This window comes from Trachypithecus francoisi, unplaced genomic scaffold (genome assembly GCF_009764315.1).
Source record: "Trachypithecus francoisi isolate TF-2019V2 unplaced genomic scaffold, Tfra_2.0 Lachesis_group11, whole genome shotgun sequence".
Lineage (NCBI taxonomy): Eukaryota > Metazoa > Chordata > Mammalia > Primates > Cercopithecidae > Trachypithecus > Trachypithecus francoisi.
In genome coordinates, this window is record NW_022681456.1 from 8,820,161 (window position 1) to 8,847,526 (window position 27,366).

General features: G+C 57.7%; 1 protein-coding gene across 1 annotated transcript in view; it reads left to right on the plus strand.

The window, feature by feature from the left end:
- The window catches only part of NCOR2 (nuclear receptor corepressor 2), a 166,272-nt gene extending 139,268 nt beyond the window's left edge, over positions 1-27,004 (plus strand). Inside the window, 21 exon segments of the mRNA XM_033220138.1 lie at positions 1,595-1,745; positions 4,765-4,905; positions 5,170-5,256; positions 6,225-6,326; positions 6,329-6,510; positions 8,097-8,451; positions 9,844-10,065; positions 10,679-10,930; positions 12,019-12,168; positions 12,325-12,474; positions 12,566-12,773; positions 15,462-15,889; positions 17,036-17,185; positions 17,388-17,533; positions 18,027-18,220; positions 19,173-19,322; positions 19,983-20,131; positions 21,572-21,625; positions 24,818-25,042; positions 26,097-26,276; positions 26,823-27,004. Of these exon segments, the coding sequence (XP_033076029.1) occupies positions 1,595-1,745; positions 4,765-4,905; positions 5,170-5,256; positions 6,225-6,326; positions 6,329-6,510; positions 8,097-8,451; positions 9,844-10,065; positions 10,679-10,930; positions 12,019-12,168; positions 12,325-12,474; positions 12,566-12,773; positions 15,462-15,889; positions 17,036-17,185; positions 17,388-17,533; positions 18,027-18,220; positions 19,173-19,322; positions 19,983-20,131; positions 21,572-21,625; positions 24,818-25,042; positions 26,097-26,276; positions 26,823-27,004 (3,858 nt within the window).
- The last annotated feature ends 362 nt before the right edge of the window (positions 27,005-27,366 follow it).

Here is a 27,366-nt window from a genome sequence, read left to right on the forward strand (position 1 = left end):
TTCAGTAAGCCACTGATTTCTGCAGTACAAACCCAGTCTGACATGGACCATCTGATGTTAGGACTGGAGACAGAAAGGGAGGCACTTGTATCAGCTGCCTCTGCGGGGGGCTTTTCCCGCCAGGATGCTGCAGGCTTCCCCTTGTGCTTTCCTGATGGGAGCGGTGGCTGCCCAGAGCTGTCACCTGACTTAGCACCTATTGTGCCATACTTTAGTGAACAGGTGACTTACAGCACTGCAGGGGGATGCTGCTCAGAGTATTTGATTTGAGAAGCCTGGGGGTAGCTCATTGGAATTCAGGGCATCTTGCTGTTGCCCTCCACAAATACCAGGATCTGCGATGAGCACCCCGGGGTACCAGGTGCTGCCCTCTGCCAGGGAATGTCCCCAACTGAGCAAGTCCAGCCAGAGACTCAGAGCTCACTAGTCCAGGTCTTGGGACATAGTAGGGCCCCTACCGTTGAATCTGCTCCTGGAATCCTAGGAAGAGAAGAGGGATATTGAGATTTGGGGATCCCTTGTCTGTGCCAGCTGCCTTTGACAATCATCAATGCAGAATGTCTCCATTTTGTGGATGTGCAAACGGAGGCTCAGAAAGGAGATCCCACGGTAACTTGGTAGTAAAGTTGCTGTTTGACACCCAATATTCTGACTCCAAAGTCATATTCTAACTCTGATGCTTATGTTCTTGAAAGTCACCCGAGGCAGGATGCTGCCCCACGTGGCCATCTGCCCTCTGCTTGAACACAGCCTCCAACGGGGAGCGCATTCCCTGTATGGTAGTGGTTCTCAGTCGGGGGAAGCTTTGCCTCCAACTGTCTAGGGACATTTTCAATTGTCCTGACTTGGTGAGGGACACACTGGGGAGGCGTGTACTACTGGCATCTAGTGCTTTGAAGCCAGGGATGCTGTCATATAGCCCGCAGTGCACAGGACAGCCCTGCAACAACGAAGGGCCCAGCTCCAGCTGGCAGGAGGGCCGAGGTGGAAAACCTGGGTTAGAACTAAAATTTCTGGTGTCCTGCCCTGACGTGAGTCCTTGTCCTGGTTTTAGGAAACCAAAGTGCATGACGTGGTCATGGGCACAGCCCAGGAGCAGAAACCCCAGCATCCCCACCAGTTACCGTTTTCAGTAACTCAATGTCAAGGCTCTGAGAGGTAGAACCCATGCAGTGGTGGGGACACAGACTCCAGGACCAAAACGCCTGGGTTCAAGTCCCCGCCTGCCCCTCATTAGCCCGGTGACCCCAGGTAAAGTCACCGTGCCTCCCTGTGCCTCGGTTTCCCCATCTGAAACAGGCATAATCAATAGGGTTGTCTTAGGGTTGTTTCAAGGATTAAACGAGCGAATCCATAGAGAGCACCCAGAAGAGTGTCCAGTGCTCATGGGAAGCACTGGACAAGGGATCCTCATTCTTCGGCTTCCTCACAGGGTTTGTTCCGTACAAGCTCTTACCCTTTTGAGACAGTGTGTGTGTGGACACACGTGTGCATCGGTGGGCACATGGGCTTGTAAGCATGTCTGTGTCTGCATTTGAGTTGAGAGGGGTCCTGGGCTGCAGACTCCTGGGCGCTCACCCCTCTGCACCTGCAGGGCACACCAGCTGACGTCCTGTACAAAGGCACCATCACCAGGATCATCGGCGAGGACAGCCCAAGTCGCCTGGACCGCGGCCGGGAGGACAGCCTGCCCAAGGGCCACGTCATCTACGAAGGCAAGAAGGGCCACGTCTTGTCCTATGAGGGTGAGTCGCGGGACGAGAGGAGGCCCAGGGACCAGGGGAGGAATGTGCTTGGCCCACTGAAGTAGCTTCACAGTGAAGCAGGGCTGGGTTGACATCAGAAAGCACAAGCTCATAGGTATGCAAGCCAGCAGCAGGGAAGCGTTGGCCTTAGCTGCATCCCACCTCCACCGAGTTCTTTACAATTTAGGAAACAAACTTGTGGCCAACCTTTTTAGAAGCATAGGAGGGAAACTGAGGCCCAGAGCAGAAGCCCAAGCTCACGCCACCAGACCTCCAGCACGGTACTGACAAACCACGCAGTCTCTCACTGGCCATGAAAGAGGCCATGGCCAGAATGCGCCTCACCCCGCCATGCCCCAGGCGCTTGCTGCAGAGCCCCCATCCTCTCCCTCTCTAGGCTCTGGGTTCCAGAACCAGGAGACCCTGCCAGGAAGGAGTTAAGGGAGTCGAGTGCCAGGAAAGAGAATTGCCTGGCAGCCTAGGACACCCAGGGGTGTGGAGATGAAAGCTGCTAATGGGCGCCTCTCTCAGCACTGCAGCTGCAAGGCCCGGAACTGCCTCTCCTCCATCCGCCTCCACCTGTGCCCGCGGCCCCCTCCCCAGGCCTGGGAAGTGGAGGTGGCAGTGTGTGGCTTAGGAACATATGCGCTCCCTGCTGCCACGGAGAGAGCCTTGGAGACAGGCCTGCAGCTGTGTCTTGGGTGCCAGCTCATGCCCTGGTGCCCCTGGACTGAGTGCCCTGGGGGTGGCGGGAAGCCTGGGAAGGGCTGGTGGCGGGGTTAGTCAAGGGCTTGTCTTGAGAGGTCACTGGGTAGAATCCCTTGGGTCACTGGGTAGAGTCACCTTGGGACCCCAGACCAGTGCCTGAACCTTTGTAGGCCTTGAGTGTATCGTCTTCATCATGGATTTCAGTCGGGGCCCTTAAACTCTATTCTGCTCCCTGGGCCAGGTAGGCAGTGCAGGCAGCGGCAGGTGTGAGACTATAGGGAGTGTGGAGGACTCTGGTGCCTGCCCACGCTGTCCACTTCCCCCCGGCCACCGGTCAGCCAGGCTTCCCATCTCTCCGTTTTTATCTGCAATCCCCCAATGTTTAAACATTGGCGGTTAATTTGGAGTGTTTTCTGAACAGCAACCCCGTACCCTCCTGTTGGCAACCACTGGAGTAGTTCATGGGCTGTGGGCCACACAAAGCAATGGTTGAAAGCCTGAGAGCCTGTCAGCTGGTCATTCCCTCTGAGGGGTGGGGCGGGGGCTCATTTCTGATAGCTCTGGACTCAGCTGCCCTGGAAGGAGAGCCCCGGCTGATGGGCAAAGCCAAGCCTTTACCTTCGGGGGCCATGTCCGTCTGTTCAACCCTCTGCCTGTCCGGGGAGTGGTGAGCCGGGCCAATCTGGGCTCCTTTGACCTGGTGAGGCCACTCCTGCCACGGAGACTCCCTCGCCACTCCCTGCAACACACACCTTTCCATGCACATGTGGACTCGTGGTCGGACACTCACATGCACATCGACACGGGCTTCTGGGTGTGACGTGTACACATGCAAAGCCGTGTACTGCCTGGCACCCTGGTACATGTGTGTACATGGACCCACTTAGTTCTCAGCAGCCAGGCGTGTGCCCACATCCACTCCTGCACACACAGACCCGTGCCAATGCACATGCGTGCCCCTACCTACCCGCACATCCACTCTGCTGATGCGTCAGTGCACACGCGTGCTCCTGCCTGCCCCGACATCCACTCTGCTGATACATCAGTGCACACGCGTGCTCCTACCTGCCCCCACATCCACTCTGCTGATACATCAGTGCACACGCATGCTCCTGCCTGCCCCCACATCCACTCTGCTGATGCATCAATGCACACGCGTGCTCCTGCCTGTCCCCACATCCACTCTGCTGATGCATCAGTGCACACGCGTGCTCCTGCCTGCCCCCACATCCACTCTGCTGATACATCAATGCACACGCGTGCTCCTACCTGCCCCCACATCCACTCTGCTGATACATCAGTGCACACGCGTGCTCCTACCTGCCCCCACATCCACTCTGCTGATGCATCAGTGCACACGCGTGCTCCTGCCTGCCCCCACATCCACTCTGCTGATGCATCAGTGCACACGCGTGCTCCTGCCTGCCCCCACATCCACTCTGCTGATGCATCAGTGCACACGCGTGCTCCTACCTGCCCCCACATCCACTCTGCTGATGCATCAGTGCACACGCATGCTCCTACCTGCCCCCACATCCACTCTGCTGCTGTGTCTTTGCACACGCGTGCTCCTGCCTGCCCCCACATCCACTCTGCTGCTGTGTCTTTGCACACGCGTGCTCCTACCTGCCCCCACATCCACTCTGCTGATGCGTCTTTGCACACGCGTGCTCCTGCCTGCCCCCACATCCACTCTGCTGATGCATCAGTGCACACGCGTGCTCCTACCTGCCCCCACATCCACTCTGCTGATGCATCAGTGCACACGCGTGCTCCTACCTGCCCCCACATCCACTCTGCTGCTGTGTCTTTGCACACGCGTGCTCCTGCCTGCCCCCACATCCACTCTGCTGCTGTGTCTTTGCACACTCGTGCTCCTACCTGCCCCCACATCCACTCTGCTGATGCGTCTTTGCTCACGTGCATGTGTGTGCACATGTTCACGCCCCATGTCAGCACCCGTGTGTGTGACCACAGACTCGCATGCTCATGTGTGGTCACAGGCACACCCTTGCTTGCAGACCAGCACCCTGGAGGGCTGGGGTACGGAGCGCAGGCAGCATGCCTTGCTTTTCCCACTGTGTAACCCCCTGGAAAAGCTCCTGGGTCCTGCTGGCAGAACTGGGGGCTGCAGGCTGTGGGCTCCCTCTGGAGGCCTCAGCTGTGAGGCCTTGTGACAAGGCCAGCATAGAAGCACTGCTGGCTCTTGCCCACCAACTCTGCCTGTCCTACCTATCCACCGCGGTCCTGGGCCCATGCACACGGTCACCCCGTGCCCAGCTCCTCACCAAGTGCTTTGTGTGGTTTCCAGGTGGCATGTCTGTGACCCAGTGCTCTAAGGAAGACGGCAGAAGCAGCTCAGGACCCCCCCATGAGACGGCTGCCCCCAAGCGCACCTACGACATGATGGAAGGCCGTGTGGGCAGAGCCATCTCCTCGGCCAGCATCGAAGGTGATAACAGGGAAGAGACTTCATCTCTCGACACCCCCTGCAGGGCAGTTGGGGGGAATGGCTGACCCCATTTTACAGATGGGGAAACCGAGGCTGGGCTTTCTGAGGCTCCATCTGGAGGCAGCGCAGGGACCTTCACATGCTGGGTCTTATTCCACCATCATCGCGGGGACGACCACTGGTGGCTGTAGACACTGACCCCTGTCACTGTCCAGTGCCGGCTCAGGGACCCATGGAATGATGGCCTTGCCCCCTCCCACCCAGGTCTCATGGGCCGTGCCATCCCGCCTGAGCGACACAGCCCCCACCACCTCAAAGAGCAGCACCACATCCGCGGGTCAATCACACAAGGTACCGCCCTGTCCCCTGCTCCCTGGGTGCCCCCAACGGGTGTGCAGTCAAACAGGGCACGGGAGGGGAGAGAGACAGCCGGAGTGTGGTGGGAACTCAGGACGGGAATGCAGAAAGGCCTGCAGCACGTGCGTACGTGATCAGTACGTGAGGGATGGAGCAAGGGTGTCTCTTACTTATTTGAAAACAAAAATGAAAAGCAAAAGACCGCCGATACCCCTCTGCTTTTAGGTGTTACATAGCAACTGCCCTGTGCTTGGCACTAACCCAGGTGCCCCCTGCATATCGTTTTACAGAACATCCTGGTGAGGCACATGCGATTGGGAGAGGCTTGGAGAGCTCTGAGAACTCTTTCAGGTTCTCGTGGCTGGTCCATGGCACGGCCAGCTACTGTGAACTTGGCAGCTTTGTGGTCTTTTTTTATTTTTATTTTGTTGTTGCTGTTGTCGTCTGAGACAGGGTCTCACTCTTGCCCAGGCTGGAGTGCAGTGGCACGATCTCAGCTCACTGTAGCCTCCGCCTTTCAGGCTTAAACAATCCTCCCACTTCAGCCTCCCGAGTAGCTGGGACCACAGATGCACACTACCACATCCAGCTAATTTTTGTATTTTTGTAGAGATGGGGTTTCACCCTGTTGTCCAGGCTGGTCTCAAACTCCTGAGCTCAAGCTATCTGCCTGCCACAGCCCCCCCAAAGTGTTGGGATTACAAGCGTGAGCTACTGTACCCAGCCTGTGGTTTTAGCTTCATGATTTCATAGTGTTCACGACTTACTGAGGTGGTTCAGTTAATATTCTCGTTTTATGTATGAAGAAGCTGAGGCCCAGAGAGATCAGATTCCCTGATCAAGGTCACACGGCAAGTGGGGGTTCGAACTCAGGCAGTCTAGCTCCAGAACCCACTGGTGTGGAAGCTCTTGGTGGGTCTGGGCGGGGCGGGGCGTGAGGGTCAGTGCTGTCCGCCCGGCAGGGATCCCTCGGTCCTACGTGGAAGCACAGGAGGACTACCTGCGTCGGGAGGCCAAGCTCCTAAAGCGGGAGGGCACGCCTCCGCCCCCACCGCCCCCGCGGGACTGACCGAGGCCTACAAGACGCAGGCCCTGGGCCCCTTGAAGCTGAAGCCGGCCCATGAGGGCCTGGTGGCCACGGTGAAGGAGGCGGGCCGCTCCATCCATGAGATCCCGCGCGAGGAGCTGCGGCACACGCCCGAGCTGCCCCTGGCCCCGCGGCCACTCAAGGAGGGCTCCATCACGCAGGTACGGCCTGGGGCCAGGCAGGCAGGCCCAGTTGTAGGAGGGGCGGCGGTGGCTATGGGACACTGCCCTGGGCCTCTCCACATAAGGAAACAGAGGCTGAGAGCCCTCGCCTGCCTTACAAACAACTGCTCATCACCGGCCCTCGGCTGTGCAAGTTCCAGGGCTGTGCAGGGGCCATTAGGCTCCTGACCTCATTCCACTGAACTCCCATTGTTCCCATTCTTCAGGGACAGAAACGGAGGCCCAGAGAAGCCAGGCAGGCTTCCAAGGCCACAGGACTCAACATAGTCACGAGTAACTGAATAACTGCCTCCGCTGAATCTTTGGCGCGGCTTGAGGATGTTGCATGCGTTCATTGTTTCACCTCCTAGCCATGCTCTGAGGTCGTTTTCTTAATGACCTTATTTTATTGCTGAGTAAATGGAGGTTCAACGACTCACCCAGAGTCGTGCAGCAAATGCACTTGTGAAACCCAAATCCAGATATTCCTATAGCTGCAGCATTCACTGCACCCACCAGCAGGTTACACCATAAGAGGCCCCGGTCCCACCAGACAGCCCCAGCTCAGTAGGGGAAGTTCCGTGCCGATAGTACGAGGAGCTGCTCGGTGGAAAGCCCCTGAAGGCCACCGTCCTTCCATGTAGGCAGAGGTGGCCTCCTGTGAAGGGGAAGAAGAGTGGGAGGCACTCCGAGGCTGTGGGGCTGTGAGGCGGAAGGATTGGGGTGGGTGTCCCGGGAGGGGTTCCAGCTTGCAGGAAGGTTTTGAAGCCGGGAAGAAGGTGGAAGCAGTAAGATCCCTGAATGCCAGGGGAAGGGTTTGGCTCTCAGCCCCTAGGCAATTATGGAGTCCTTGGCAAGCATCCACCACATTACCAAGACAGGGGCCAGATTCTAGAATATTCTTTTGAAAAACAAGGGCAGTTCCCCTTTTTGTGAAAGTAATGAAGACATCCCTACATAGAGTTTTGTTGCTTGCAAAGCCCTAAGGCCCCACCACATCGGTGTCTCCCAAGCCTGCTGAAAAGGGGCAGGGGACCTGGTGGCCTGGCTACGAAGGTCCCAGTCTGGACTGTAACCCCCGCCATTTCCTCAGCCACTCTTTCGGTCAGAGAGCAAACACCTCAGCCCTGGCCTCAGTGTCCGCGGGGCTGAAAGCCTCAGGGCAGGTAGCACTGAGTCTGGGTGCTGACTTTCTCTGCTCGGTATTGGGTGGGCCACGGAGGGTCTCAGGCTGAACAGAGGAAAGTTTTTACCCACATGAGGGTGTTGGGCATCTTTCTGGCAAACTCCAGGGACCATGAGAGGGCCTATCACTCGCAGCAGGGAGAGCTGACTGCTGAACTTTTTACCCCTTTCAGCAGTCCCCGCAGGGAGCTTGGGGACCAGGGTCAGGCCCGGGGTGGGCAGGGCAGTCAGTAACAAGCGTGCCCATCTCAGGGTTAGCAAAGCTCTCTGTCTCCCTGCCTCTGGAGGGATAACATGTCACTTCCATCTTATAAATGACAAACTGAGGCTCAGAAGGGGGATGCAGCTGGTCTGGGCTATGGCTGTGGCCAAGGCTGGAGCTCACACCCCCTCTGCCCCAGGGCACCCCGCTCAAGTACGACACCGGCACGTCCACCACTGGCTCCAAAAAGCACGACGTACGCTCCCTCATCGGCAGCCCCGGCCGGACGTTCCCACCTGTGCACCCGCTGGACGTGATGGCTGACGCCCGGGCACTGGAACGCGCCTGCTACGAGGAGAGCCTGAAGAGCCGGCCGGGGACCGCCGGCAGCTCGGGGGGCTCCATTGCGCGTGGTGCCCCGGTCATTGTGCCTGAGCTGGGCAAGCCGCGGCAGAGCCCCCTGACCTATGAGGACCATGGGGCACCCTTCGCTGGCCACCTTCCGCGAGGCTCACCTGTGACCACGCGGGAGCCCACGCCGCGCCTGCAGGAGGGTGAGTGGGGTGTATGTGGGCCTGAGTAGGGTAGGCGCCTGTCTGGGAAAGCTGTGCCTCCCCATCCGCCATTAGCTTAGTTTGCACCCGAGTCATCCTCGCCACCTGTAGTCCACCACATCCAAACCACCTGCAGGCCTGTGGGCTCTGCCTCCAATTCCAAACCCCGTCCAATTTCTTGCCACCTCCCAGACCACCATGGTGTCTCACCTACCTTCTCCCACGCCCCTCCCTTTTCCTGCTGTAATCCACTCTACAAACAGCTGCCCAGATACTTTTTAAAAATGCAAATCAAATTATTCCACTTCTCTGCTTTCATCCTTCTAGCAACTTCACACATTTTGCTATGGCCTTGGGGCGCCTGCATGTTGGGGCCCTGCCTGCCTCTTGTTCAACCAGATTCCTTCGTCCTCCCCAGCCCCAGCCCCAGGCCCCCTTTCTCTTTGTTCCCTGGCCATGGTCAGCTCGGTCAATTCCGTCTTCGCTGGGGGCCTCTGCATAGCTCCTCCTCTTTGCCTGCCATGTCCCTGCCTTCCAGATCTTTACAGAGTGGGTTTCTTCCCATCCCTCGGGTCTTTGTTTAAATGTTACATCCTTGCGGAGGCTTCTTCTAACCAAACCCCCTCTCCCCACTTCATATCATATGCTGTGACGTTTTAAAATTGTCTTCCGGCCAGGCATGGTGGCATACGCCTGTAATCCCAGCACTTTGGGAGGCCGAGGCAGGCAGATCACCTGAGGTCAGGAGTTCAAGACCAGCCTGGTCAACATGGTGAAACCCTCTCTACTAAAAATACAAAAAAATAGCCGGGTGTGGTTGTGTGCACCTGTAATCCCAGCTACTCGGGAGGCTGAGGCAAGAGAATCGCTTGAGCCTGGGTGGTAGAGGTTACAGTGAGCAGAGATTGTGCCACTGTACTCCAGCCTGGGCAACAAGAGTGAAACTCCATCTCAAAAAAAAAAAAAAGAAAGAAAATTTTCTTCTGCGGGTGTTTCACTCTGTAATTCTCATTTGTTTGCTAGTTTATCACCTGTCTCTCCCATTGAATGTCAGTTCGTGGGGGCTGGGATTGCCGTCTGCTTTGTTCACTGCGGTGTCCCCAGTTCTCACAACAATGCTTGCCACATTATAGAGGCTGCATCAAATTTTTTTTATTGATTGAGTGAATGGATGAAAGAATGAATTTTTTAAAAACTATAACACAAAAGCAAATGAGTCAAAGCAAAAAAGTGAACTAAGGCAATGAAGAAATGAAGGAGTGAATGAAGAGGCCTGGTCCTTGGGATTCCGAGGACCCTACCCTCAAACGACTCCCCATAAACGCCAGCCCCAGAGGCCCTGCATGGGGAGCCAGTGCAGAGGCCCGATGCATCCACCTTGCCCGTCCACAGGCAGCCTGTCGTCTAGCAAGGCATCCCAGGACCGAAAGCTGACGTCGACGCCTCGTGAGATCGCCAAGTCCCCGCACAGCACCGTCCCCGAGCACCACCCACACCCTATCTCGCCCTATGAGCACCTACTTCGGGGCGTGAGTGGCGTGGACCTGTATCGCAGCCACATCCCCCTGGCCTTCGACCCCACCTCCATACCCCGCGGCATCCCTCTGGATGCAGGTGATTGCCCCGGGGCTTCCAGAACCCTGCAGTGGTGCTGCACAGGGCCAGGGACCTCATCAGTGTTCCCTCAGGGACTCCTTAGGCATCAACTGTCAGGTTCCCCTGGATGGGGAAACTGAGGCCTCGAGATTGGAAGACCCAACAGTGTAATCATGACCAGCTTAGGTTGGAGCAGAATTTCTCTTAGTAGTTTGCAGGACATGTGGGGTTAAACATTTCAGTGGTTTTCTTTTCCTGCAGGACTTATCAGTGCCTTTAGCAATGCAATGGTATCGAATGAGGACTTGTGTATATGCGTTTTTCAAATAGACATGATCTGAAAATTTTTTTAAAATGTCGCATCCCTTTAGTGTGTTCATCTGCATTGGGATGTCCTATGTTTGGGACAACTTCCATGCAAAAAGCATCCTTCATAGAAGTCACCCCCTTGGGTCCTGGGGCAGTGTTTTCCTGCTGTCTGGCGCTCAGTTCTGGCTTGTGCTTTGGGCAGCCACACATGTAGGTAGGAGAAGCTATCCAGGTGCAGAAGTAGGGGGCATCCAGACAGGTGGAGCGACACCATCAGGCCTAGGTGTGGCTGGCCTCACATGAGCTACCCTGTGCCCCACAGCTGCTGCCTACTACTTGCCCCGGCACCTGGCCCCCAACCCCACCTACCCGCACCTGTACCCACCCTACCTCATCCGCGGCTACCCCGACACGGCGGCGCTGGAGAACCGGCAGACCATCATCAATGACTACATCACCTCACAGCAGATGCACCACAACGCAGCCACCGCCATGGCCCAGCGAGCCGACATGCTGAGGGGCCTCTCGCCCCGCGAGTCCTCGCTGGCACTCAACTACGCTGCCGGCCCCCGAGGTGCGTGGGCGGGCAGACCACCTTCACTGGGTTTGGCCTTATTCCTAAAGGACATGCGTGTACCCCTGTGGTCTTGCGGAGGCAGCTAGACCTGGTAACCTTGTGGGAACACCTTGTGTGAACAGATCTGAGTGGGTGGCCTGGGGTTGTGCATGCCATGGTGTTGGTGGGCATCTGGTAGGTGAGTGCCGGCGTGTGCCTCCTGGCTGCATCCTCAGTGGGTGTGCATGCATCTGTGTATACTCTTAGGATACAGGGGCCTCAGGAGCTTAAAGAAAGATCAAAATGTGGCAGGGCACAGTGGCTCGTGCCTGTAATCCCAGCACTTGGGGAGGCCGAGGCGGGTGGATAACAAGATCAGGAGTTTGAGACCAGCCTGACCAACGTGGTGAAACCCCGTCTCTACAAAAAATACAAAAATTAGCCAGGCATGGTGATGCGCACCTGTAGTCCCAGCTACTCAGGAGGCTGAGGCAAGAGAATCACCTGAACCCGGGAGGCGGTGGTTGCAGTGAGCGGAGATTGTGCCATTGCACTCCAGCCTGGGGGACAGGGCGAGACTCTTTCTCAAAAAAAAAAAAGAAAAGAAAAAAGATGAAAATGTGAGGTGAGGCTATTTGGAGTTTGTTCCTTTGCCTCGTAAACAGCCCACACCTGCTTTGCATGCATGTGTTCCAGGCTGTCCTCAGAAATGCTTCTGGAATAACCAAGTTCTAGTTGGGGTTCAGCTGGAAAAGCCGAAGTCACACTAGGTATTTTGAACAGCAAGGGTTGAATACAGGGAATGGATTGTGTAGGCGTCAGAGGCTGACGGGGCACAGAGGGACTGAGATGGGAACCAGTGAGGGCAGCTGCAGGAGATGCCGCGGCTCAGGCTTGGGAGCAGAAGAGGAGGTGGGACCGAGAGAACCTGAGCATTCAGGAAAGGGTTCTATGGCTGGTGCTGGGAGCTGAGGAGGGAGTGCCCGCCATCAGCTCTGCTGGCTCCAGGAGTGTGTGCCATGCTCTCCAGGAGGGTGATCTGGCCGGTGGGCAGCCTGGCCTCTCTCCTCCCTGTGGCTACAGCCCTGGCCCAACACCTCCTGCAGGCATCATCGACCTGTCCCAAGTGCCACACCTGCCCGTGCTGGTGCCCCCGACGCCAGGCACCCCAGCCACCGCCATGGACCGCCTTGCCTACCTCCCCACCGCACCCCAGCCCTTCAGCAGCCGCCACAGCAGCTCCCCACTCTCCCCAGGTAGCGCCACTGCCCAGTCCGGGGTGGGGACCCTAGCATCCGTGGGAGGTGGCTGGGGATGGGCAGCAGGCCCTGCTCTCTCTGTCCCAGCCTAGAAGACAAAGCCAGGCTCTTCTTGGGCCCTGGGGCTGAGTCTCTGGCCTTTGGGTTTCCTAGGAGGCCCCACGCACTTGACAAAACCAACCACCACGTCCTCATCCGAGCGGGAGCGAGACCGAGATCGGGAGCGTGACCGGGATCGGGAGCGGGAAAAGTCCATCCTCACATCTTCCACGACAGTGGAGCATGCGCCCATCTGGAGGCCCGGTAGGGCATCAGAGCCCCCCACTGCCCCCGCCTGGGACTCCCTGTGGGCCGCAGGAGGACTCCTCCTGCTGATGCCACTGCCTGTCACCAGGTACAGAGCAGAGCAGCGGCAGCAGTGGCAGCAGCGGCGGGGGTGGGGGCAGCAGCAGCCGCCCCGCCTCCCACTCCCATGCCCACCAGCACTCGCCCATCTCCCCCCGGACCCAGGACGCTCTCCAGCAGAGGCCCAGTGTGCTGCACAACACAGGCATGAAGGGCATCATCACCGCTGTAGAGCCCAGCACGCCCACGGTCCTGAGGTGGGCCAGGTTGGCACGGGGGAGGGGAGGGGACGGGCAGGTGGATGGGTAGTCAGTAGGAGGATGAGCAGATGAGAGGATGCTTGGTGGGAGGTACATGGGAGGTGGGTGGGTGGGCAGATGTGTGGGGGTAGAAGAATAGAGTAGTGTGAGTAGTAGATGGATGGGTGGGTGGTTGGGTTAGGCGGGTAAGTGGGAGGATAGATGGCTCAGTTAGCCAGGTGGATAGATGAATGGGTGGGTGGGTGGGTCAGTGGAAGGATAGATGGCTGGGTTAGCTGAGTGGATAGTCAAGTTAGGTAGGTAGGTAGGTGGGTGGCAGGATAGATGGCTGGGTTAGCCAGATAGATGGATGGTTGGGTTAGGTGGGTAGGTGGGTCAGTGGGAGGATAGATGGTTAGGTTAGCTGGGTGGGTGGATGGATGGATATGTGGGTGGTTGGGTTAGGTAGGTACGTGGGTGGGTGAGAGTATAGATGGCTGGCTTAGCTGGGTGGATGGGTGGTTGGGTTAGGGAGGTAGGTGGGCATGTGAGAGTATAGATGTCTGGGTTAGCTGGGTGGGTGGATGGATGGGTGGGTGGGTGGATGGATGGGTGGGTGGTTGGATTAGGGAGGTAGGTGGGTGTGTGAGTATAGATGTCTGGGTTAGCTGGGTGGGTGGATGGATGGGTGGGTGGTTGGATTAGGGAGGTAGGTGGGTGTGTGAGTATAGATGTCTGGGTTAGCTGGGTGGGTGGATGGATGGGTGGGTGGTTGGATTAGGGAGGTAGGTGGGTGGGTGAGAGTATAGATAGCTGGGTTAGCTGGGTGGGTGGATGGATGGGTGGGTAGTAGGGTGAGGTGGATGATGGAATGGATGGTTGGATGAGTAATTGGGGGCATGAGTGGATGGAGGCTCAGGTGGATGGACGATGGGTTGGGCGGTGGGATGAGTAGGTGGGGAGGTTGTTTGGTTTGAAAATAGAATCTGTGGAGAGGGAGAGACTGAATGGGGGCTGTGAGGAAAGACTTTCCTGGTCCCCCACATTTAGCAAGGCCAGCAAGGAAAAGAGGTGTCCCTCTTGCCTGGACAAAGTCCCAAGTTTCTCTGAGATGGGAGAGGCCCCTGAGTGCCCTCTGGTGACACACACTCCAGAGACTGTGGTCAGAGCTGCTTCACCAGTGGAGTGGGGTCGCTCCTTAACACCCTTCCCTGCTCAGGACTTTTTTTGTTTGTTTGTTTTTGTTTTTGAGATGGAGTTGTACTCTGTCGCCCAGGCTGGAGTGCAGTGGTATGATCTCTGCTCACTGCAACCTCCGCCTCCCGAGTTCAAGCGATTGTCCTGCCTCAGCCTCCCAAGTAGCCGGGATTACAGGCACCAGCCACCATGCCCAGCTAATTTTTTTTTTTTTTTTGAGACGGAGTCTCGCTCTATCGCCCAGGCTGGAGTGCAGTGGCCGGATCTCAGCTCACTGCAAACTCCGCCTCCCGGGTTTACGCCGTTCTCCTGCCTCAGCCTCCTGAGTAGCTGGGACTACAGGCGCCCGCCACCTTGCCTGGCTAGTTTTTTGTATTTTTTAGTAGAAGTGCAGTTTCACCGTGTTGGCCAGGCTGGTCTCAAACTCCTGACCTCAAGTGATCTGCCTGCCTCAGCCTCCCAGAGTGCCGGGATTACAGGCGTGACCCACTGTACCCAGCGTCCAGGACCTATTTAGAGGCAACTTATTTCTCCAAAATGAATTTTCATTCAAAAAGTACCCATGCCCCAATTTCCGCTTGGGTGGCTGAAGTCATACCCCCCCAATCATGATTCCAATGAAAATGAAAAATGCTATCATTTCCCAAAAGCAGTGGTGACTTTGTCACCCCTGACTCAGAGACCCAGCAGGTGCATGAAGCACTAACCCCCGGCTGTGGGAAGCAGGGTTCTGCACACAGGCTCTGTGGGATGCACCTGCCCACTGCCCGCTCATGAATGAGGCCCTGGGAGTTAGAGTTAGCGAGAGATGGGGGCGCCCCCCCCATGGAAACACAGGGCTCCAGGAAGGCCGCGTGGGTGGAGCAGCCGGCTCCTGTTCCAGCCCCAGCCCTGTGCAGGGGCAGCTGTGCCCCAGCTTCTCACTCACAGAGCTGGGAGCAGCAGCTTTCCCTGTTCTCAGCATCCACACTGACCGCCCCCCGGGGTCCTTCCCCTTGCTCTCCTGCTCCTCACGTGGCTTTTTTAGCTCCTCTGGTATCCTGAGCAGGCCCAGCTCCCTCGTGTGCCCCCTCCCGGGAGACCTCCTAGCCCTGCCTCAGCTTCCTTGCCCTTCTCTCCTGGCACCTCACTGACTGCCTCCACACAGTTACCAGGCTCTGTAGGGCTTGGGATGTCTGTTAACGTGTTCATAGTCTGTCTTTTGAATTAGATGGTAAGATGCTTGCATCCATTTTATGACCGCTGTATTCACAGTGTCTAGAACAGTGCCTGGCACCTAGTAGCTGCTTAATCAGAAGTTTTGGAATGATGCAAGGAATGAATGAATGAATGAGTGGGATAGGTCAAACCATACCACATAGAGTCTGGCAGGTTACAGTCAGGAGGGCAGGTTCACTCCGGGAGCAGCAGGGAATGTGGATTTATTCCAGGGCAATGGGGACTCACCGAGGGTGGTGGAGGAAGGGGGCAGCTCCCATGACTGCCTGACTGTCTTCTTTCTGCCCCCAGGTCCACCTCCACCTCCTCACCCGTTCGCCCGGCTGCCACATTCCCACCCGCCACCCATTGCCCACTGGGCGGCACCCTCGATGGGGTCTACCCTACCCTCATGGAGCCCGTCTTGCTGCCCAAGGAGGCTCCCCGGGTCGCCCGGCCAGAGCGGCCCCGAGCAGACACCGGCCATGCCTTCCTCGCCAAGCCCCCAGCCCGCTCCGGGCTGGAGCCCGCCTCCTCCCCCAGCAAGGGCTCGGAGCCCCGGCCCCTAGCACCCCCCGTCTCTGGCCATGCCACCATCGCCCGCACCCCTGCGAAGAACCTCGCACCCCACCACGCCAGCCCGGACCCGCCGGCGCCACCCACCTCGGCCTCGGACCCGCACCGGGAAAAGACTCAAAGTAAACCCTTTTCCATCCAGGAACTGGAACTCCGTTCTCTGGGTAAGACCACCCTGACAGCGGCCACCTTCATAGACGCGATTATCATGCGTCAAATTGCTCACGATAAAGGGGCGCGAGAAGGAGGTGCGCTGGCCAACGGCTCCCCTCGCGATGGTAAGACTTCCGGCCCGCACCCACCCCGTCTCGTGGTCCAAAGATATTTTCAGATCTCTGCTTTTTACTTTGGCCCCCGTTTTTTTCGTTGTTGGTTTCGGTATTTTCTTTTGAAGCCCGTCCGTCCTCGCCGGTTTGCACGTGCTGACGACTACTCCGGCCACGCCCGCCCCTCTGGTTTGGGGGCGCTCATCATTTGCACATCATTTTACCATGGTTTTTTTTTTTTTTTTTTTGGATTTTTGCTTTTTTTTTCCTTTAATGAATGGATCTGTGATTCTGACTTCGACTGCGCCCCCATCTCCCACTTTGCGCCTGTGTCTGGGGAGCAGGGATGGGGCTGCGGGGGGACTCGGGCCTATGCCCCCACCTGCCGGCTGCCTGGATGCAGTTGGACTAGGGGGAAGTGGAGGCAGGCGGTGCAGGAGGCAGGCGGTGCAGGGAGAAGCTGAGGCGGGGTGGGGGCCTGCACTGTCGAGGAGGTGCTGGGCCCAGCTCTTGCATCCTGCCCTGTCCCCAGCCCATGTACCCCAGAAAAAGGGGAACCCTCTGCATTTGACCCCCTGCCTTGGCCCTAGTTCATGGCTCCTCTCTGTTGGACTGGAATGCCCAAGGCTATAGCCCAGGAGGGCCCGGGGACCCAGGGTCACTCCTAGCCTCACCCCCACTTCTCACTCTGCCCCACACACTCCTTCCCCCAGAGACCCACGCTGCCCCTGTCTCACACTGGCCTCACCCCGCCTCCACCACCTGAGCCCATCTCTGTCCCTTCTGGCCTCATCTCTCTCTGTGGCTCCATCTCCCTCTGTCTCTGTCTCTCCCAGGCTCTGCATCTCTCTCCACCTCTCCCTTGGCCTCCCTCTCTCTCCCCAACACCCCTCTCTGTCTTACTCTCTTTGGGTGCCCAAACCCTATCCCTAGCTTGCGTTCCCCTGGACCCCACGGGGATCCAGCCAGCTGGGAGGGCAGCCTTGCCCCTCGGACCCCGAGCCCCTGGGCCTGGTGCCTGACTCTGCACCCCGCCTGCCCTAGGTTACCATGGCAGCAGCTACAGCCCTGAAGGGGTGGAGCCCGTCAGCCCTGTGAGCTCGCCCAGCCTGACACACGACAAGGGACTCCCCAAGCACCTGGAAGAGCCGGACAAGAGCCACCTGGAGGGGGAGCTGCGGCCCAAGCAGCCAGGTATGCCCCGCCCAGTACCCAGGCCCCCGAAGCCCTGCACAATGAGGACCCTCACGGCCCCATCATGCAGATGGGAAAACAGAGGTGCCTAAAGACCAAGGAATCGGCCGGGTCATGAGGCTCAAAGGCACAGGGCTGGGATTTGGGCCCAGCAGTCCTGGGGCCAGCAGACACCCCCTGACCAGCTCTGCTCTGCCTGCAGGCCCCGGGAAGCTCGGCGGGGAGGCCGCCCACCTCCCACACCTGCGGCCGCTGCCCGAGAGCCAGCCCTCGTCCAGCCCGCTGCTCCAGACTGCCCCGGGGGTCAAAGGTCACCAGCGGGTGGTCACTCTGGCCCAGCACATCAGTGTAACTACGCGTTCTCTGCCACACCTTGTCATCTTTGCCCCTGGGGGCACCAGGCCTGGAGAGGGGATGGGGAACTCCACAGCCCCTCTGTCCTGGCGGGGTGGCTGGGAGATCCGGGGCGTGGGTGAGGGTGAGATCCCAGAGCCCCGAGCACCCATACCATCACCACCCCCTCATCCATGGGTGGAGCCTGCGATGCGAGCCAACAGCATCTTTATGGGCAATGAAGCCCTCCTGGTGTCCCGGGTTTCTCAGTGTCATGGGCTGGTCATATTAGCCATCTGCCAATTACCAGCTTGGGACCACTGACCATAGCCCGACTCCCATGCACCCGGGGACGCGGAGGCCCAGAGGGTGGCGGGCAGGTCCACAGTTGCCCAGGAAGCTGGCCCCAGCCAGGATACTTCCCCAAGCTCCATGTAGCCCCTCCCCACCCCCAGAAGGTTCTGGCAGGAGGGTGCTGCCTGACCCTGGGCCCCCCACTTGCCTGCAGGAGGTCATCACACAGGACTACACCCGGCACCACCCACAGCAGCTCAGCGCACCCCTGCCCGCCCCCCTGTACTCCTTCCCTGGGGCCAGCTGCCCCGTCCTGGACCTCCGCCGCCCACCCAGTGACCTCTACCTCCCGCCCCCGGACCATGGTGCCCCGGCCCGTGGCTCCCCCAACAGCGAAGGGGGCAAGAGGTGAGCGAGGGGTGGGGGTGCCTCTTGCTGGGCAGCCGGTGGGAGGCCTTCGTCAGCTGCCTGCCTCAGAGCTGGGTGTGAGCTCAGCTGCATACGAGGCCCGCCTGGTGCCATTGCACAGGCAAGAAATGGAAGCTCCGGGAGATGGGGAAGTCACAGAGCGGATACATAACAAATAATAGCCGATAAAAGTACACACTGTGCTCAGTGGGTTCCAGGCACTCAATGTGTACCCTTTACACACAGCCCCCAGGAGACACAGGCAGCATTCTCCCCATTTCACAGATGAAGAAACTAAGGCCTGGAGACGTGAATTCACTTGCCCACAGGGACACAGTCAGTAGGTGACAGAGGGGGTTTGATCCAGGGCTGTATGATTAGAGAGCAGCCTTTCCACACACACACACACACACACACGCACACCTGCCAGTGCACACACATGCACATGCTCGCACACACGCACATGCTCACGCACACTCCCACCCTTGTGAACCCTGGGGCCTCTGGGGGTCCAAAGAGGAAGAGAGGGGAGGGCCCTGAGCTCCAGGATGAAGGAGGCATTTTGGTGGGGGCGGGGGGTAATGTGTTTGTGAGGACAGATATGGCAAGACAGCAGGACATCTTTGGGGGACAGTGGTGTAGCTGGCACTGGGGTACAACCAAAATTCAGAGCAGGGGTCAATAAACTATGGCCCATGGGCCACATCTAGCCTGAGCCCTGTTTTTGTACAATTCATGAACTAAAACGATGATTTTACATTTTTAAAGAGTTGTTTTAAAAAATAAAAATAATAACAATACGTGCCAGAGATTACTTGTGGTCGAAAATACCTAAAACGTTTATGATTTGGCCAGGTACAGGAAAGTGTGCGGGGCCCTGGTTTAGAGTGGAGGAGTGCGTCCCCTCAGGAGGGAGACCTCTGACCATATCTGGGGCCTTTTCTCCCTCCAGGTCTCCAGAGCCAAGCAAGACGTCGGTCTTGGGTGGTGGTGAGGACGGTATTGAACCTGTGTCCCCACCGGAGGGCATGACGGAGCCAGGGCACTCCCGGAGTGCTGTGTACCCGCTGCTGTACCGGGATGGGGAGCAGACAGAGCCCAGGTACTTCTGTGGGCACATGGACTGCCCTTGAGATGCTCTGGTATCAGCTCCTTGCCCATCCATCCTTGGCCCCAGTCCACCGTGGTGCTGTGTGGAAAGTGACAAGGGCACAGGGCTCAGCTGGGTGACCTTGAGCCTGCTAAGGAAGTTTCACCAACTTGGGGGTGTAATACATGCCCACCCTCCCTGGGTAGTAGCTTTCCGTGCCTTGGGCTGGGATCTCAGCTGGTCCAGGCCCCTGTTGCCGGCCCCTGTTGAACCTCTAAGAAATAATGAGCTAGGTGTGCGGGGCCAGACTGGGGGCAATGGGTGAGGTGGGGCCTCAGAAGGAAGCTGGGGCCGCTGGCCTTGGGGAAGGGCATGATCGGAACCCAGTTTCAATCCTTGGGGCTCTCTTCAGAGGGTCAGGCTGGAGCAAGTGGTCAGAGGCAGCCCACCACACAGCCAGGCGTCTCCCAAGACACCCCTAGTCCCAGGATGGGTGAACCACAGAGGAGATTTCAGGAGCCGTGATCTTCTGCCAGGCAGGGGATGCCGGCGTGGGGATGGGTGGATCCTGCTTCCAAATGTCTAGGGCATCTCAGATGGTGAGTTCCCTGTCATCAAAGGCATGCGAGCTCAGCACCAAGTGAACTGATGGGAGGTGTCTGATCCTCACAGCAGGATGGGCTCCAAGTCTCCGGGCAACACCAGCCAGCCGCCAGCCTTCTTCAGCAAGCTGACCGAGAGCAACTCCGCCATGGTCAAGTCCAAGAAGCAAGAGATCAACAAGAAGCTGAACACCCACAACCGGAATGAGCCTGAATACAGTAAGGGGCCTGCAGGCTCCCGGGGAAGCATGGGGCCACGGGTCGGGGGTAGCCTGCCTGGGTCGCTGGAGCCGCCCAGTAGCAGAAACCCATGGTGCACCTTCGAAAACTAAGTGGCCCTGCTGACCGCCTTCCCCCAGGCCCTCAGCCTCACATTTGGAGAGCCCTAGGGCAGTGTTTTGATTTGCTGGGCTGTCCAGAGGAGCTTACTGGCCCAGAAGAATAGCACCCAGCACATAGCAGCTGCCCAGTGAATACCTGCATGAATACTGGGACCAGGGGTTGGGTCCCTCCCACGTAAGGGCTGGGCGCCTCCCACACTCAGCACCTGTGTGGCTTTGCACCCACTGACGTGGTTTCTGGGTATGAACGTCCCACTCTGCTTCCCAGTACCTAGCACAGGGCCTGGCACTTAGCAGATCCACCAGAGAATATTTGAGTGGGTGGGCAAATAAAGAATCTGTCACAGTCCCTGACCCCAAGAAGCCTCATCTGCCAGGGGAGTTGGGCAAATCACAGATGCTCTTCCCCTCCTGGGGCTGGAGGAGAAACCTTGCAGATAGTCACTGGCTTGCCAGGCTCATGCCTATAGGCCCAGCACTTTGGGAGGATGGGGCAGGAGGATTGCTTGAAGCCAGCAGTTCAAGACCAGTCTGTGCAACATAGCAAGACCCCATCTCTATAAAAAAATTTAAAAACTAGGCACACACCTATAGTCCCAGCTACTGGGGAGGCTGAGATGGGAGGATTGCTTGAGCCTGGGAGGTCAAGGCTGCAGTGAGTTATGATCACACCACTGCACTCCAGCCTGGGCAACAGAGCAAGAAGTTGTCTCAAGAAAAAAAAAAAAAATCTCTGACCCAGGCTGGTAACTCCAGGGCCTTGTAAGTGTGGTCCAGGGAACCGTAGCATCAGCATCCCCAGGGTATGTTGACATCCCCAGGGTACTGGTTAGAAATTCAGGCCCTTGGCTGGGCATGGTGGCTCACTCCTGTAATCCCAGCACTTTGAGAGGTTGAGGCAGGTGGATCATCTGAGGTCAGGAGTTCGAGACCAGCCTGACCAACATGGTGAAACCCTGTCTCTACTAAAAATACAAAAATTAGCCAGGTGTGGTGGTGGGTGTCTGTAACCCCAGCTACTCAGGAGGCTGAGGCAGGAGAATCACTTGAACCTGGGAGGCGGAGGTTGTGGTGAGCCAAGATTGCACCACTATACTCCAGCCTGGGTGACAGAGCGAGACTCTATCTCAAAAAAAAAAAAAAAAAAAAAAAAGAAATGCAGACCCTTGGCCCTGTCCCAGGCCTGCTGCATCAGAACCTGCGATGAACAAGATTTCCCCAGGTGATGCCGACACACCTGGCCTGGACCACACAGGACTGGTAGGGCAGGTGATTCCCAGAGACCTGGGGCCTCACCCATTCTGTCACCCGCTTCCAGATATCGGCCAGCCTGGGACGGAGATCTTCAATATGCCCGCCATCACCGGAACAGGTAACCCATCCAGCCCTTGCTATATGGCCGCCCAGGTCCCCGGCGCTCTCTCCCCACCCCTGCTCCAGCTGTCATTAAGGGACGAGGAGCCTTCGCTAGTCCAAGTGCACCCCTCATTCTGGGATGAACTAACCGCACAGCAGGATTCAGTCACACAACAGGCAGGCGAGGCTTGTTCCCCTTGTAGAAAGGACCCTCGCTGTGCAGGGAGTCTCTGGAGTTAAGATCCCCTCGGGTGGTTAGAAAGTATCAGATGCATCCACACCAGCTGGAAACTCACCTTGCTTCTTCACCAGTCTCAGCTGGAGATGTGCGTGTGTGGACAAGGAGGGGGCCTGAGCTCAGAGCACAAGCCTCCGAGTTCACCTGGGCATGTGTTACAGCCAGCGCTTCATTCCTTAATTCCAGCCAGGGAACTGGGAGGCCTTACTTTTCTTTTCAAGATCAAATGCAGGTGTGTGGCAGAGCTAGGTATAAAATTGACATGCACTTTCAAGCTGAAACTTAAGACTCCTATGATCTTTTGGACTCAGGGGTCCCTTGGGGTTGGAGCCCCATCCTCTAGGAGGGCCCCATTGTGTATTTCCTTGGTGAGTCTGCGGTGTGGCCTCCGGGGGCCACTCCACATGGGCAGGCCTGGCGCAGTGGGGCTGAGGCAGTTTCAGGGTCAGCTGCCTCTTTGTGGGTGCCTGGTTATCCTCTGGTCCTTTGGTGGAAGCCGAGGCCGGGATGGAGGTCGGAGAGGTTTGCTGATCTTCCCCAGGGGACATTCCCGGGCCTTGAGCCCTGGGAATGGTGAGCAAAGGACAGTCATTCAGATAGTATCAGGAGTCCTCAAGTCCTCTAAATGGGAGTCCCAGCTAGGACACCTCCACCCGCCCAGTGACTAGACACCAGGAGCTTTGCCAAGCCTCAGGCAGTGGGAAGAAGACAATTTGGTCGAAACAACAGGAAGGTTAGAAATGAATGTTCCTGGGATGTTCTAAGTCTTGAAGCAGGTGCTAGACCCGCAGGTATATCTGTATGTACAAATTCATGGCATGGTACAGTGAAGATTTATGCTAACACTTGTATATAAATACTTTGTATTTATTTTTTTAAGACATGGTCTTTCTCTGTCACCCAGGCCAGAGTGCAGTGGTGTGATCGTGGCTCACTGCAGCCTCTGCCTCCCAGGCTTAGATGATCCTCCTATCTCAGCCTCCTGAGCAGCTGGGACTACAGGCACACGTCACTGCACCCAAATACTTTTTTAACTTTTTTGTAGAGACGGGCTCTCGATATGTTACCCAGGCTAGTCTTGAACTCCTGTCCTCAAGCTGAGGATCCTCCCACTTCAACTGAATTTTTATTTTTTTATTTTTTTTAACAGAGTCTTGCTCTGTCACCCAGGCTGGAGTGCAGTGGTGCAATCTCAGCTCACTGCAGCCTCTGCCTCCCAGGTTCAAGCAATTCTTCCACCTCAGCCTCCCAAGTAGCAGGATTACAGACACCCGCCCCTACACCTGGCTAATTTTTGTATTTTTAGTAGAGACGGAGTTTCATCATGTTGGCCAGGCTGATCCCGAACTCCTGACGTCAGATGACCCACGTACATTGGCCTCCCAAAGTGCTAGGATTACAGGTGTGAGCAGCCACACCCGGCCTGATTTTTTCTTTTTATGCAGTTTTCATCCACAAGAAGAAATTTTCCAGGCGCCAGTCTTTGCCACTCAGCCTGTGTCAGACTTCGCCTTTATAATAAAATGGAGATTGTTAAGCCTGGAGCCAGCTCCATCAGGTCATGGACTCGTGGCCTTGGGTAGAAGACCAGGTCGCGCTGCTGTGATTTCAGCACTCACCCCTGTTGGAAATGTTACTTTTTCTTCATGCACATGGCTGTTTTTTTAAAGTGCTGCAGAAATGTGGCCAAGACAGCAGAAAAGGTGTGAGCATCCCTGGCTACAAACGCATTTGAAACCAGAAGGGAAAAGAAAACGCAGGCAGCCAGCAGTTGCTACAGAAACGTGATTTTCAAAGCATCTGCGTTACCTGCAACCTCATGGAAGCCTCAGTTTAGTTTACAAAGGAGCAGGTGGTCAGAAAGACGATTTGACCACTTTGTATTCATAAAATTCATTCAGAGCAGAAGTTGAAAAATCCATGAACCTCCTGCCCCGTGGCAGGCAGGGTGGGTGGGGACTCACTGGGGGCTTTTGAAAGCAAAGTCTGGTTTGGTTTCACAAAAATTCTGAAAAGACAGCACCCATAGGGGGTTTGTAAAGGTCCCCCACCTCCACATGGTTCACAAGAAAGAAAGAAGGGAAAGGAAATCTGGTTCACAGAAAAGGAGGTTTCCCACGATTGTCAGGGGATGTTCTGGCAGCATCCTCTTGGGACCGGTTTGTTGATTCGACCACTTTGTCCTTGGGACTGGGTGGCTGGGCCAGCTGGGGCCGGACCAGGGCTGGTCCCGTGATTGTGTCTACCTCTGCCCTGTCCCCTGCACGCACCGTAACTGCATGGCTACGACCCCGCCCTCAGCATCCGTCTCTGCACCTCTTTCTCCTCGTGGCTCCTGGGTGGGGAGAGGCAGAGGGAGGAGAGTAGGCTCAGCTTGCGGGGGAGGCAGGGGGCTGCACATCCCAGGTCACACAGGTGGAGGTGGGGCAGTGGGAGGACCATCTGGTCACCTTCTCTCTCTCAGTTCCTTCCTCAGCCCCCCGCCAGCCCCCAGCTCTGGCTTGACCCAATTTTCTAGCAGCCTATTCCCCAAACAGGGCAGCCCTCCCATCTCCCACCCTCTCCATTAAGGCCACTTGGGATTTAAAAAAAAAAAAAAAAAAAAGCCCAGCTAGGATTGGAGGTGCAGACAGGGCTTGTGATTTCCCAGAGGACAGAACAGGAATGAGGATAGGGGCTGGCGGGGGCATCTGACCTCCCCCACCCCACCTCCCTGGCAGTGCCCAAGAGCTTCCGGGGCCCCAGGTAGAAGGAACCAGCCTCTCCCCTTTTATCACCACCCAGCAGGAAAAAAAGGATGGGGAGGGATAGGGAAATAAATATGTTGCTTTGCCGAAATGTGCTCACTGTGTATTTCTCTCCTCCTCCTCCTCCTCCCCTCTCTCTCTCCCTTCTCTCTCTCTGTCGTCCCTCTGGCTCCCCCTCCCCCGCCCCCATGTGTCTGTCTGTCTGTCTGTCTCTCTCTCCCAGGCCTTATGACCTATAGAAGCCAGGCGGTGCAGGAACATGCCAGCACCAACATGGGGCTGGAGGCCATAATTAGAAAGGCACTCATGGGTAAATATGACCAGTGGGAAGAGTCCCCGCCGCTCAGCGCCAATGCTTTTAACCCTCTGAATGCCAGTGCCAGCCTGCCCGCTGCTATGCCCATAACCGCTGCTGACGGACGGAGTGACCACACACTCACCTCGCCAGGTCTGCAGGCCACCTCCGCCCCGCCCCCGTCTGTCCCCACCCCCGGTGTGATTAATCCTCGCTCCTCCGCGCTCCTCTGACAACCCCTTCCTCAAGCTTTGGAGCTTGTGACTTTATTTTTGTGCGTGTTTGACCTTGTTCTGGAGTTTGCTAATCTGAAGCTGGGCTGACACCCCCCAAGTGTCTGCACCCTCTGCCCCCCCCAGCCCCGGCCCTCCTGACCACTAGGCCCAAAGTGCTGCCACCTCCCTCGGACACTCACACTGCTGTCTGCCCCCTAGTCCTGCTGCCTTCCTCCCTGCAGGGAACCAGCCTCCTGGCCCGTCTGTCTCCGTGGGGGAGACCAGGCTGGAGTGAAGGCCCACCCACACTGCGTGGACAGGGAGATAGCAGCCAGGCCTGTGCCCAGCATCTGCCAGGCCTACTGTGTGTCTACAGTTGCCCCTTAGCCTGGTGGGGAGGAGCCCAGGATCTGTGTCAGCCCCGGGAGTCAGGGAGCCTTAGGGGTCGGCCCCCCATCTGCCTGGGTTCCCGTCAATACCCTCTGTATCGGAGCAGGGAGCTGAGGAGAGAGTTGCAGTTGTCCAACCTGGACACTGAAGCCCCAAGAAGCTTCTGGAGTCTCCCTGGGGGTCAGGCCTGGCCTCAGGGGTCTTGACTTCTCTGCACGGAGCCTGGAGCTTGCCTAGCCTTAGCATGGTCCTGGGGCCACGCTCAGAGTCAAACCGGAAGCCCAGGCTTCATGGTTAGGGTTCCAGCCCCTGGGGCTGGGGTCGCTGCAGGACAGCCCAGGGGGCTATTGAAAATAGCAGATAGTTTAGCCACCTCCCCCCACCCTGCAGAAACTAATCTCCACCCTCCAGGCTCATGGCTGGCCATCTGGTCAACCCTGGCTTCCCAGCTGGGGTGGGCAGCAGGGAGGAGGGGTTTACATCGCTGCTGTCCCTCTTTGGAGGCCCGTGGCAGGACCTCACCCCGCCCCTGTGGCCCCTCCGCAGTGTCAGTGCTGTCTTCACTGCCCAACACAGCCCCTTCCCATCTTGTCCCCCTGCAGGCGGCGGCGGGAAGGCCAAGGTCTCTGGCAGACCCAGCAGCCGAAAAGCCAAGTCCCCGGCCCCGGGCCTGGCGTCTGGGGACCGGCCACCCTCCGTCTCCTCAGTGCACTCAGAGGGAGACTGCAACCGCCGGACGCCGCTCACCAACCGTGTGTGGGAGGACCGGCCCTCGTCAGCAGGTGGGCACCAGGTGGGGACAGGGCACTGAATGCCGAACGCCTGCTGCGTGCAGAGCTCAGACACAGGCCTATTCTGTGGAAATGCCGTCCAGGGGCCTGGGCAGCTGAGCCTGGCTCACGAACGGTCAGGATGCTTCCTCCAGGGGCACCAGAGGAAAAGGATGTGGCTGGGGTCAGATCCCATGGGCCTGGTGGGCCATGCAGAGGAGCCTGGACTTCCTTTGATGGGTAGTGAGGAGCCGTGGAGGGCTTTCGGAAAGGAAATGCTGATCTAACAGGGTCAGAAGGCCCCTGGGAGAACAGACCAGAGGGATGGTGAAGAGGCTACTATAGTCCAGGCAAAAGACAGCAGGGTGTGAACGGGGATGGAAGTAGAACAGGTGAAGAGAGGCAGATGGTTCTGAGAGCTGTTCGCAATGAGAAAGGGCTGGGAGGGCTGTTGGACAGAACCGCTGAGGCCTCTGTTCCCAGTGTGGTGGGCAGGCCGCTGGCAGGGCCTGCCGGGCTCACAGAGGCCTCCTGGGCATCTTTTGCTTCTTCCCACAGGTTCCACGCCATTCCCCTACAATCCCCTGATCATGCGGCTGCAGGCGGGTGTCATGGCTTCCCCACCCCCACCGGGCCTCCCCGCGGGCAGCGGGCCCCTCGCTGGCCCCCACCACGCCTGGGACGAGGAGCCCAAGCCACTGCTCTGCTCGCAGTACGAGACACTGTCCGACAGCGAGTGACTCAGAACGGGGGAGGGGGGCAGTGTCGGGTCCCAGCGAGCCACAGGAACAGCCCGGCAGGAGCAGGGCGGGTGCCGACTCCCCCTACCGAGGAAGGAGCCCCTGAGTACGCCTGCGCCTCCATCCATCCGTCCGTCCAGAGCCGGCATCCTTGCCTGTCTAAAGCCTTAACTAAGACTCCCGCCCCGGGCTGGCCCTGTGCAGACCTTACTCAGGGGATGTTTACCTGGTGCTCGGGAAGGGAGGGGAAGGGGCCGGGGAGGGGGCACGGCAGGCGTGTGGCAGCCACACGCAGGCGGCCGGGGCGGCCAGGGACCCAAAGCAGGACGACCACGCACCTCCACGCCACTGCCTCCCCCAAA